This window comes from Pteropus vampyrus, unplaced genomic scaffold (genome assembly GCF_000151845.1).
Source record: "Pteropus vampyrus isolate Shadow unplaced genomic scaffold, Pvam_2.0 Scaffold86, whole genome shotgun sequence".
NCBI classification, from domain to species: domain Eukaryota; kingdom Metazoa; phylum Chordata; class Mammalia; order Chiroptera; family Pteropodidae; genus Pteropus; species Pteropus vampyrus.
The window spans coordinates 1,021,716-1,033,937 of NW_011888867.1; the positions used below are offsets into that span (position 1 = coordinate 1,021,716).

Below are 12,222 nucleotides of genomic sequence, written 5' to 3' on the forward strand. Positions count from 1 at the left end.
CTTTTAAGAACTGGATCTCTGAAGGCGGGGCGTCTCCTCCCCCACGTTCCCGGTATGCACCTGGCGCACTTGGGGGGCCTGGCACACCCAGGGTATGGTCTGTGGCTCCACCTGGGGCATGAACCCAGGACCTTCTACATATAAAGCAGACATGCTAACCACTACACTATGGAGCCACCCCCAGATTCTGTGCATTTTAAATTTAAGAATAAAAATTCCTACTTCTTCATGCCCCATTTTTACCCTCCCTCTTCTCGTTTTGTCTTAGCCATCTGAACTCTGATTTTACTATTTTTTATTTTAATTTTTGATACGAAGTTTCTGTTTTGTTCATCAGAATAGCTACATATTAACATTTAGGTTTTCGTCATTGACTCAAATGAATTCATCAAGCTGTGTTTGCTTATTCATTCAGCAGCCTTTAGCAGAGTGCTTATTTGAATGCAGGAAATAGAGTTATTTTCTGTTGAGCCGTAAGTGGAGAGGAGCAGAAAGACAGACAGCTGCAGTACAGTAGTCCTTCCTTAACTGTGGCTTCACTTTCAGGGGTTTCAATTACCAGCAGTTAACTATGGTCCAAAAATATTAAATGGAAAATTCCAGAAATAAACAATTCGTAAGTTTTAAATTGCGTGTCATTCTGAGTAGCATGATAAAATCTCCAGCCATCCCAGTCCATCTTGCCCAGGATAGGAATTATATACTTTTGTCCAGCATACCTACACTGTATGTGCTCCCCACCTGTTAGTCACTTAGTAGCCACCTTGGTTATCAGATTGACTGTTGTGCTTATGTTCAAGTCACCCTTATTTTACTTAATAGTCACCCTAAAGTGCTAGAGCAGTGATGCTGGAGGTTCACATATGACAAAGAGAAGCCGTAAAGTGCTTCCTTTAAGTGAAAAGGTGAGTGCAATACAAGAAGATATTTTGAGAGAGACCACATTCACATAACTTCAACTACAGTATATTGTCATAATCTTTTATTATTTGTTGTTGTTAATCTCTTACTGTTCCTAATTTATAAATTAAAGTTTATCGTAGGTATGTATGTGTAGGAAAAAATATAGTATATATAAGGTTTGGTACTATCTTAAGTTTTAAGGAATCCACTGGGGGTCTTAGAATGTGTCCCTGGCTGATAAGGGGGAACTACTGTACCGCGATTGCTAGAATGCAGGCAGGTACTTAGTACTGTGGCGGCAAAGAGGGAGAGGTGGGTGTACTTTGAGCACTTCTGCAGCCTGATGCAGTCAATTCTGAGTTAACAGTTTATTACTGTTATAGTATGGTTATTTGCTCTTTTTGCATTTTTCTTACTTAAATTGTTTTTGATAAGAAAAAAATTTTAAAGCCAGAAAAATGCATCTTCAATGCCTCCTTTTTCCCCTCTAACTTCATTCTGATTCATACTATACTTCAAATACAAGCTTTTTGTTTCAGATCATTGCTGTATGTTAAATTATTACAATCAGAATTGTTCTATACTTTATATATTATTACTGTTCTCTCTTAAAATCTAAAAATTCAAGCTCTCACAAAATGTAAATGTGGGTATTAAGTTCCATTATACTTTTTCTACAGAATTTGCAGAACCTAGATTGAAACCAGTACATTTTTCGTGATCATTTATGCTTAATAATAACAAATCCTTTGGTTGCTACATATGAGTGTGGGGAATGGCTCTGAAAACTAGTGCATTTCTACTACTCTGTAAGTCAAAATGCTTTCATTTAATATCAACCATTATAAAGTGATTTTTAAAAGTATACTGATCGGTGGTTTGGGGAAATACTATTTTTCAGTTCTATTAAAAGGAATTTTAATTATGTAACACTGATGAGTTAACCAGTTTTTAAAAACTCACTGCAGCTGATATCTGTTTTTAAATTTGGAATGCTTTATAGTGCTATGAATTTCTTGTCAAAATAGCTCAGTTTGCTAATAGCAACAGTAGTTATGCCAAATTATTCTATTTCTAGACTTTTTTGTCAAATCATTGACTGTCAAGAATTAAAGCGTCTCCAGGTTATGAGCTTCCATTAATGTAGAAAACACTCATCGAATAAAATATAGTTTTTACCTTTTTATCCTAAAAGTAATTCTGTGAATGGCAAAGAATATCAGTTCAAGAGACAGTAATTTGAAAAACTTTCATCCTTCCATCTTTCCCCTCTGAAATCCTACATATTCTCAAATGTTTGCTTCTGTACCGTCCTTCTCACACTAGTTGGAAGCTGTCTCTTCCTTTCCTGAACTGCTAAAGCTTCTTGTTTTGTAGTATAATAGTTTTTCAAAGGAAAAGATGCTACAGAGCCTAATAAATGGTTTCTTCAACACAGGTCTGTCCTGTGTTGTTGTTCTCTATTTGGGTGTCTTTACTCTTACTGGGCAAATCTCTTTGAGAGGAAATAGTAGCATATCCTCTTTTTATAACTCTCATGGGAGTTAAGCACAATATTTTCACATATAGCGGATGTTCCGTTGATGTTTGTTGAATGCCTGAAGTAACATAGAATTCGTATTTTACCATTTTTCCACTTTTTATAACTTTTTTATTTAGTACAATAATGGTAATGGTATATTAATAAGAAGGTGTATTATCATCTTAGATTGAATTATATTGCGGTCTTCCTTAAATCCTCATTCGATAGTATGTTTTCAAGAGTAGCATTTAATACTTTTTGGCTCACATTAATGCTGCTGAAGTGGGTGACTTCATGAGTTCATAATGACATCTGTACAAGGTTGCTACTTGGCCTCTGACGCTTCAGAAGCCCTTATGCAGAGGGATGACTGGGTGCTTTCCATTCATTCTAGCCACACATTCTTTAAGTTAAGCCTTAGTGCTTTATTTTACTATCAGTAAGAAATTCTCTTAATTGCATTTTTAAAAACCTTTTGAATTTGTGAAGAATAAGCTTGATTGCATTTTAAATCTTCAGCTTCCTTTTAGGTAAGTGTATTCTGATTTTCATAAAGATGCATTTATTCCTGGGGGATCATCAGATGTCTAGTTGTGTAGAAATCACAGGCACCATTAATCAAATATTATACGAGGACTGGCAGTTTTACATGGATAACAAAGTAGTTTCATTCCTATCTTGAATTTTTTTGAATAGATTTTGACTCTTCACAAGTTGATTTCACAAATTGATTTCCTCTGAGTTCGGAGTAGTTCGTTGATATCTGCTGTTTTTACAGAATTGTTATGAAGTAGGTGAGGAACTTTAGTTACTTAGGAATAGAGGGGTTTTCTCTCTTACTCTCTGTTACTTACCTTGGGCCACATAGCATTACAGCTAGAAACAGTAGCCAAATCTCCCAGTCTCAAAATCTTAATCTTAATTTATACTTCAGAAGGATTTTAAAAACTGACTTGAATTTAGTTGGTTGTAGTATAATAGTTTTTCAAAGGAAAAGATGCTACAGAGCCTAATAAATGGTTTCTTCAGTACCATTCCTCTTGAACTAGCAAAGGGTCATTGGGTATGTATGGGTCAGGAGTCTGGCAGCAGACTCTGAGCCCATTGTACACCTTAAAAGGTCAGAATTCAAGGAACCAGAGAGGTATGTTCATTCCAACCAATAAAATATCTTGACAGCATCCAGTGACATATAAGGGCAGGGTCTGCTATTTTCTGGATGTACTAATCATGTAATTTCTATTATAAAATAACGTGAAGTCAGCACAAGAGTCTTGTGGGTAGAAATATTGGTAAACCTTGGCTCATTTGAATGTCTAGTGCTAGGAAGACAAGGCGCCTAGGCATATGGTCTCTGCCCTAAAGCAGCTCAGATTCCAGTAAGTTGACTTCAGATTGTGGTTTCTCCCAAAGACTTGATCAGTTTGGGAAAACTGAGAAGGCCTAACACAAATGTGAAGGGTGAGGAAGATTTCTCTTGAAGACGTTCATGAAAACCACATTCATTTAGTTAATACACTTACATGCAAAATGTTTTATAGGGCTTCTTTTGGCGTGAAAAAAAATGAAAAACTGTTTCAAAATGCCTCTATATCCTCTGGGAGTATGAGTGATGATTTCATTACCTAATCATGGAAGTGCAAATGAAAGGCTGTGCAAATTGATGCTGGGCATGTAATTACAGAGGAATCGCATCTGAGCCCTTCCCTGTGTATTCTCATTGGCATCCGTGCTCAGGGCCAAGTTAGCAAACATGCCCTCAGGAGCATGGGATTTGATGCTTTTGTGGATAGTGAAATGGTTGATTGGTGAGAACTGCTTAGAACTGAGTATTACAAAAGTGTGAGTCCCTTATTTAGGCTTGCTAATTGTCATTTGAGATTTGGAAAGGGAGTAAATTGCTTTATTGAGCCAAACAAATTTATTTTGCTTGGGGAAAAAAATAGTAATATAAATAACCTTTTGAAGACTTCATTGATTCAGTTTGTTCTGAAGCAGACCCTAGGCTCACAGTCTGTCAAGATGTTGTATAAAGGAACAGCTGTATTTGAGATGCTGTGTTTAATTCAAATATGAAAAATGCAGCTGAACTCAAGGGATCGGTTTATTAGGACTCTTTTCGTTGGTGAATTTCAGGGCTGATGGGGGATTAAAAGTATGAGAAAATAAATTAAGGAAGATAGCCAATGGGAGATGAGAAATGATAACTTGCAGGAGAAAGAATAAGGTATATGGGAAGTGATATTTCTTTTACGGTGGAAAAAGGCACCCCTTTTTTTTTTGCCAGAAAAAAATTTTAATTTTTGTTTCATATTTTACGTGACTGTAACTCTTTAGGATAGGACTTAGGGCTGGAAATGGAAAGGCCTTTCCTCTAGCAAGTTAAGCACAAGGTAAAACAACTCACCCAAAGTGGGATAAAGAGGGCATTAAAGATCCTTTAATGCAGTTTACAGTAAACCTATTACTACAATACTGCTCTACTTTTGGAGAATAGAGGGAATTGCTGTCCTTCCTTTCACAGCCCTCACATCCCCCAACTAGGGAAATTTAGGCTACTCTGCTACTTCCGATTAGCCACCAGTTGTTCATTGTCACCAAGATTCTAGCAGCCACTTTGCTAGGACGCATCTCAGTATCATGAGCTAATTTGGTAGATTAATTATCTTGAAAGCGATTTTGTGAGTTTTGATTCTTGTTCTCATTTTCCTAATATGATCCTTCTTCCAGTTTTTAAGGTACTATACATAATTAGTAGATGAATTCCAGGAGTGGTAGAGATGAGGTGAGAGGTTTCTCTTCTTTGTTCTCCTCAACCCTCTCCCCTTTTGGAACATTTCATATCTTTCTTAAAGCCCCAAAATATATTTCAAGATTACTCTTTTCTTCCTATTATTTCTTATTCTTCTTATCAGTGCTAGAGGGAATGCTAGAAAATTGTTAGGTGGATGGCATAGTGAATGGTCTGGGTAAGGTGCTTATGGTCAAGGAAAATAGATGTATTAAAAAATAATAAAATGAACTCAGACGCCCCTCCAAGAAAGGATTTGCTGCCCATCGGTAAGGAACACAGCTAAAGAAAGCTGCTAAGTCCCTTCAATGTCTGCCTCAGCTTTGAAGTCAAGGTCACACTATGACAGAGCAGCCCCAGCCAGTAGCTGAGCAGAACAGTGATGTAAGAGCCTCGTCTTCTCACCTAACACGAGAGTCCTCTCACCAGCCATCCTTATTCCTGAGCTTTCTGTTCTGACAGGTGTCGTCAGGTCTGTGGCATGGTCTGATGGCTTCTTCTGCCCAGGACTGCTTCCTCAAACCCTTTTCTCCTCACAAGAGTTCTTTCCATTAAACCCATTTTATTCCTAATTCTATTTTAGCATCTGTTCCTGGAGAATCTAACCTGTGACACACTTTTGACATAAATCACACTGTTTCCTTCATTTTACTTTTTTTACCTCAGGCATTGCATGGAACATCAGGGGAGCGGTATAAATGTATCGCCTGCCTGTGTGTATGTTTTAGCATGTTGTGCTCTTTCTAGAGAATTTAGGGAACATAGATAACACAGAGAAGAAATTCGAAAATCACCTGTAATAATTTTTTGAAGTTAGTTACCTCCACTAGAGGTAACTTGATAATGGCTTGTCTTGGCAAACTTTAGAGAAGGGAACTAAGCATTAAGTATTCAGTTTGCTGAATTTTTCACAAACTGAAGTGTAGTCATTACCCAATCAGGAAACAACTTCATCAGCCGCACCCCAGGAGCCTCCTGGTGGGTAGCAAAGGTAACCACTGTCCTTACTTGCAACAGCATAAATTAATTTCGCCTTGTTTTGAATTTGATGTAAACATGGTCATGTAGAATGTACTCTTCTGGCTTCTTTTGTTCAGTATTTTGTTTTGGGAAATTTATCCATGTGTGTATTGGTGGCTCCTTGCTGCATAGTACTCCATTGTGTGAATGTATCACAATTTATCTGTTGTATTGTTGATGGACATTTGTATTATACCCATTTTTTTAATTCCTGGATCTGTTATAATGTTTTCTAGTATAAATATTGCCTTATATTTGGTATTTTAGCTAGTTCAGCCTATTCTTGGAACACCTATCATTCTCAAGTGAATTGTCTTGTGTAAAAAAACTTATTTCTAAAACTATATCAGAATATTCTTATTACTTACTCTCTGTAGCACCCACCGTTAGTTTTTCCTTCTAAGTTTGAGGTCTTAAATTATGTTACTGGCCAAGGGAAGCCAATTGCTATTCTCTTTGCTGTCTGCCAGTCAGATCCTTGAGTCAGGGGAAATGTTAGAGAACAAGTTTTCTGATTTTATGGTTATACCAGAACTTGGCTGCTATCACTCTGGTTTTCAGTGGAGAGAAAAAATGCAATCAGAAACCTTTAGGAATTTGTTAGATATTTAGGATGGGCTTGGTATTCAAGCTATATCTGTCAGATTAAGGTGGCTCACTACTAGTGTGAGAAAGTGCTGAAGAACAGATTTCATATTGACGGTCTAAAGGAAATCATGAACAACCTGGGTGCATGGCCCTGAGTTATTTCAGAGCTTCCAGCAGTGTATACTAATGTTTGTTTCTTTCCCACTATAGCTGTCGAGTGGAATGTCATGGCCAGCTCCTCAGACAGTGAAGATGATAGTTTCATGGCTGTGGACCAAGAAGAAACTGTGCTGGAAGGGACAATGGAGCAAGATGAGGAGCCCCACCCAGTTTTGGAGGTTGAAGAAACTAGACATAATAGGTCCATGTCTGAGCTGCCAGAAGAGGTTTTGGAGTATATCCTGTCCTTTCTCTCACCGTACCAGGAACACAAAACTGCAGCCCTTGTCTGCAAACAGTGGTATCGACTTATCAAAGGTACTGTGGCAGCTGGAAAGGTTTATTTACTTAAAATTTGTTCGAATGATTTATTTTTAAACCCCAATTTTATTTTCTCTTTTCTCCCTTAAATTTATTGTGGTTCTAAAATTTCGTGTAGACAGTTGACATTGTACATTTTCCTTTTCTCTTTATCCTGCTTAATTTTTTGAGCAGCTTGAATACTGTAGCATTTAATCGATTTGAAGTTTTAAAACTTTTCTTTTCTGCATATTCTTAGATTTGATCTAGTTAATTGTATTGTTCTCAAATAGGCAAAATATGGATGGAGATGGGATAACAGTGATAGCTAACATTAATATACCTTTTACCGTTGTCAGTCACTCTTGTAGCTGCTTTACAATCCTCTCAGCAAACTATAGTAGATGAAGAAACTGAGTGAGGCACAGTCGTTACTTACTCACAGTCACACAGGTAGTAAATGGAAAATCAAAGATTCAATCTGTCCTTAAAATCCATGTTCTTTATGAGGATATCATAAGTGTCTCTTAAAGTAGCTAATAGTGGCAAATGTAGAATTGTGAGCGCATTTACCCCTTGATTTTATCACTAAAGAGCATAGGCCTTATGCATATCTTTTACTTTTTAAAATGAGTTTCTCCTTTTTCTCCCTCTATTGTTTAATCAAGATTTCAACTTTAGCAAAATATTGAGGTTTTTAATTAATAGATGGCAGTTATTTGGCTTCATTCCATTTTAGCTGGGAAGGGCTCTTTTTTTTTTTCTTTGAACGAATGAAGGTGACCAGGCCAGTTGAATAATCTTTGACCAAAGGAAGGGTTCGTATCAATTTGTTCTTTCCTAGGAGGAGCAAGGCAGCCAGAGTTAGAAAACCTTTAGATAAGAATCAATCTTAAAATCTTTCCTTGCATCAGGGTGGTTCTCATGGGGAATGCAGTCCTTGTCAATTACCCAAAGTCCAACTTGAAGGGCTCAAAGACCAGTTGTGTTGAAACTGCTTGCTGGGCCCTACACTCATTTGCTCACAACTGGTAATACTGGTATGCACAGCCTTCTTCTGTTGGCAGAATTAATGGACTCTCCAGGAGAGATTGGCTCCCTACACTGTGGAAATAGGTGGTTTCACCTACAAATAGAGGTGGAAGAATCACAGATGAAGGGCTGTAATGTAACCACATATATGATTTTATTCTTAGGCTTTATTTGGCATTCGTATCACTCTGGTCTTTTTTTTAAGAGTAAGGAATCATAACATAGTACTCACAGTTTTAGATCTTCCGGGGGAAGTCACTGCCAAGACAGCTTTTTTTTTCCTTTCAATCATTATATATCTGTCTTTTATTCGTTACTGCCTTACTTCAATTCAACATTTGCAAATCTACATTATTTACTTCACCAGTGTATAGTTGGCAGTGCTGTTTCACATTAAAAATGGCCATGTCTTTTTAATATTCCAATTCTTAACTATGAGCTCAACCAAGGAATAGTGATCATCACTGGGAAACGTGTAAGTACAGTGATCCTAAGTATAGATCCACTGAGGTGGCATAAATTCAAGAATGATACATTCTTTTAAAATGTAACATAATTGGTTGTACTCTTCATTCAAAATGTTGCTCTTTGAATTGAGATTTCATGTGTTAGAAAAGTAGATTGTTCCAGACACATGCAGCTCTCGCCTTTCTTAAAATATACTTCAGTTTTTAGAGTGGTCTTAGTTTCACAGCAAAATTGAGCAGAAGGTTCAGGGATTTCACATATACCTCCTGCCTCAGCACATGCATAGCCTCCCTTACTATCAACAAGCCTCACCAGCATAGAACATTTGTTACAACTGATGAACCTACACTGACATATCATTATCACCCCAAATCCATAGTTTACATTAGGATTCATACTTGGTGTATGTTCTTTGGGTTTGGACAAATGTATGACGTGTCCATCATTATAGTAAAACTTTCACTTTTAAAACAGCTGTTCTTAGTTACAAATAACAACTTAGTTATAAGTAATAATCATAATCCACTGTAAATTAATTATTCTTGTTTAAGATAGAAAATGCTTCATTGCCGTGGTTTGATGATAGATCTTTACTGAACACCTGTTATATTCCAGAAACTCTTTTACCATACTCTTTCTCACAAAGCTAAATTGTCCCCAGCCCCTTTTGCTTTGGAATAAATAATACCAGTTATTTTGATGTGTTGCATCATGATGTGACAGAAAGGGGATCAGAATTATAGTGTGAGCTAATTTTGTAACCTTGAGCGAGTTATTTAATCTTCCTCAACCTGGTAAATGAAAGAATTGGCTCTTCCAGGTTTGAAAGTCTATAATTCTATTTTTTTCTTTGAATGAAAAAAATCAAAAAAGTTTGGAGTTTCTCAGAGAAACTTATGACTTATAAAAGTGATAAAATATTTAAATAGGTACAGTTTTAATAATTTGATTTACAAGCGAAGTGTCCAGGCTGAGGCATTTGTTGTTTTTGTCTTCAGGTGTAGCCCACCAGTGTTATCACGGCTTCATAAAGGCTGTCCAGGAAGGAAACATTCAGTGGGAGAGTCGGACTTACCCTTACCCTGGAACCCCAATCACTCAGCGGTTCTCACACAGTAAGTGTTTACTGTGAAAGCAGATCCCACCCTGCCTGCGTTTCTAAAAACTACTTTGGATGCATGTATTTTGTCTGACTTTTTAATGATGAGAATGTAAAATGAAATTTGTATTGATTTTACAGTCAGATTTAGTGAAGAGCATGAGTCTAATAAATACATTTTAGGCACTTTGGTATAATTTTATATTCTGTTTTTTCATTGAATTTTTCTAGTATCTCTACTCCAAAGAGGTCAAGGTATTATGCTTAGACTTTTAAAAAACATCTGACATTGTGTAAGAAGAAAACAAAAGAAAGGCATACATGAGGCTATTTCTGAGATCCTGCTTAGGGAGTAACCAGAATTTAGCACTAAGTCTTACAATAACTCTGTATTTTAACATAGGATATGTTCAGCAAACAAAATTTGACTGGGGTCACAGAAATTTTTGAATGTAAAGGTTATTGATTATAAAATACAAATTTAAATAGTAAAATTATAAATAAAATGTCCTGGCAAATAGATGTAATTTGGAGTTTTTAAATTATTCTAGAATTAACTCTCCATTCTAATTAATTTTTGTAGACTCATTTTATTTTATTAGTTATTCATATCTCTCAATCAAAGTGAGATTGAGATATAGTATATCATAGGCCAGTACAGTTGTGTTTATAAATGGTTCTGCTTAAAGGAAACTCATTGAGGGGAGAAGATTGCCTCTTAGAAAGTTCTCATAGTTACTGCTTTAATTAAATTAATTTCCTGTTCAAAAACCTTCAGTGCCTGTCCAGTGCCTACAAGATAAAAGCTAAACTTAGTCTTATATTTAAAACCCTCCTTAATTTGACCTATGTCTAAATTTACCACTTATCTCCCAACTTTTCCCAAGAGCTCTCCTCTTTCAAGCTATCGCTTTGCCATATTTGTTTCTTCCTCCCCAGAGTATGCCCATCCACTTAGCAGAAACCTGCCTCTCCTTGAAGACTCAGTTGAAGTTCTGGCTCCTTCATGAAACTTTTTCTCAACTCTCTAGCCCACAGAAAAAAATTTCCTGTTCTGAGCTTATTGTCTGAAATATTAATTTGGCACTTAAGTCACAGTGTCTTTCATTGTTAGCTTATATGTGTCTTTTTTTTTTTTTTTTTTAAGTATATTTTGAACTTTTGCAGAGAAGGAGAGTGTATTGGTTATTCATGTTGCATAAAAAGTACCCCAAAACTTAGCAGTTTGAAACAACGTTTATTATCTCACAGAGTTCCTGAGGGTCAGGAAATTTTGAGTGGCTTAGCTAGGAGATTCTGGGTCAGCATCTCTTATGAGATTGAAGTCAGTCTTACAGCTAGGGCTGTAGTCACCTGAAGGCTTGAGTGGGGCCTGCGGGATCTGCTTCCAGGCTCACGCAAGTGGCCATGGACAGGAGTTCCTTGCTAACATGGACTTTATAGCGACTTGGCAGCTGGCTTCCTCCAGAATGAATGATCTGAGAGACAGAGGCAGACAATAAGACTGAAGCCATGGTGTCTTTTACAGCCTAATCTCTGAGGTGAATACCATCTTTTATGATGTATTCTATTGGTCACACAAGAATTGACCAAAGATGTAAATGCCAGAAAGTGAAGATCATTGGAGGCCATCTTGGAGGTTGGGTACCCCAGATCATATGTTATACTTTGTACCCCCAGAGACAATTCAGTAAATAATTATAACTCATCATTGCCTTTGAATTAGATCTAAATAGATAAAGGAACAGGCCAAACTACTGCTGTTTTTAGTTCTCTCAAGGAGCTGTTTTTACTTGTGCTATTGTAAACTCCCTAGAGCAGTGGATCTCAAAGTGTCATTCCTGGACCTCTGGAGAGGAGGGCATCTGTGAAGTCAGAACTGGCTTTGTTTGTTTTAAACTGTCCACACTGCAACAAAGAACACAGTGACCACTAGAGTCATCGAGGGCCCCACCTTGATTCATGCACGGGCTGTAGCAGGTTTACCCAGCATTGCTTCCGCACTGATAGTGCAAATGTCAGCAATGAAAAGGGCAGTTAACTACTACTGCTTCTTCCCCCATCTTCTCCTCCTCCTGATTATTATTAAAATAGTTTAGAAAGGGTCTCAAACGCTTCAGGAGTCCACAGACCACACTAATTTTGCTACAGTAGACTAAAATGAATCCTTACTGAGAATATTTAATGAAATTGCAGGAGGATCCATGTTAGGTCCAGTATTTATTATTGAAGAAGGGGTAACTTCAGTCACCTACAGGTAATTGGAATAAGAAGTAGAGACAAGGTTTCTAAAGTCTGGACTTTTTCTGGATGGTTTTTTGAAAAAAATGGTTTTAGAAT

The 12,222-nt window shown here is 37.0% G+C and overlaps 1 protein-coding gene across 2 annotated transcripts in view; it reads left to right on the plus strand.

Annotated features, from left to right (window-relative positions):
* Positions 1-12,222, plus strand: part of FBXO42 (F-box protein 42) — an 82,549-nt gene that overhangs the window by 35,852 nt on the left and 34,475 nt on the right. For both annotated transcript variants that reach the window (XM_011363488.2, XM_011363489.2), the window contains exons 2-3: positions 7,035-7,301; positions 9,782-9,898. In XM_011363488.2, coding sequence (XP_011361790.1) covers positions 7,052-7,301; positions 9,782-9,898 — 367 coding nt within the window. In that variant the 5' untranslated portion in view covers positions 7,035-7,051. The remainder of the gene's footprint in view (positions 1-7,034; positions 7,302-9,781; positions 9,899-12,222) is intronic.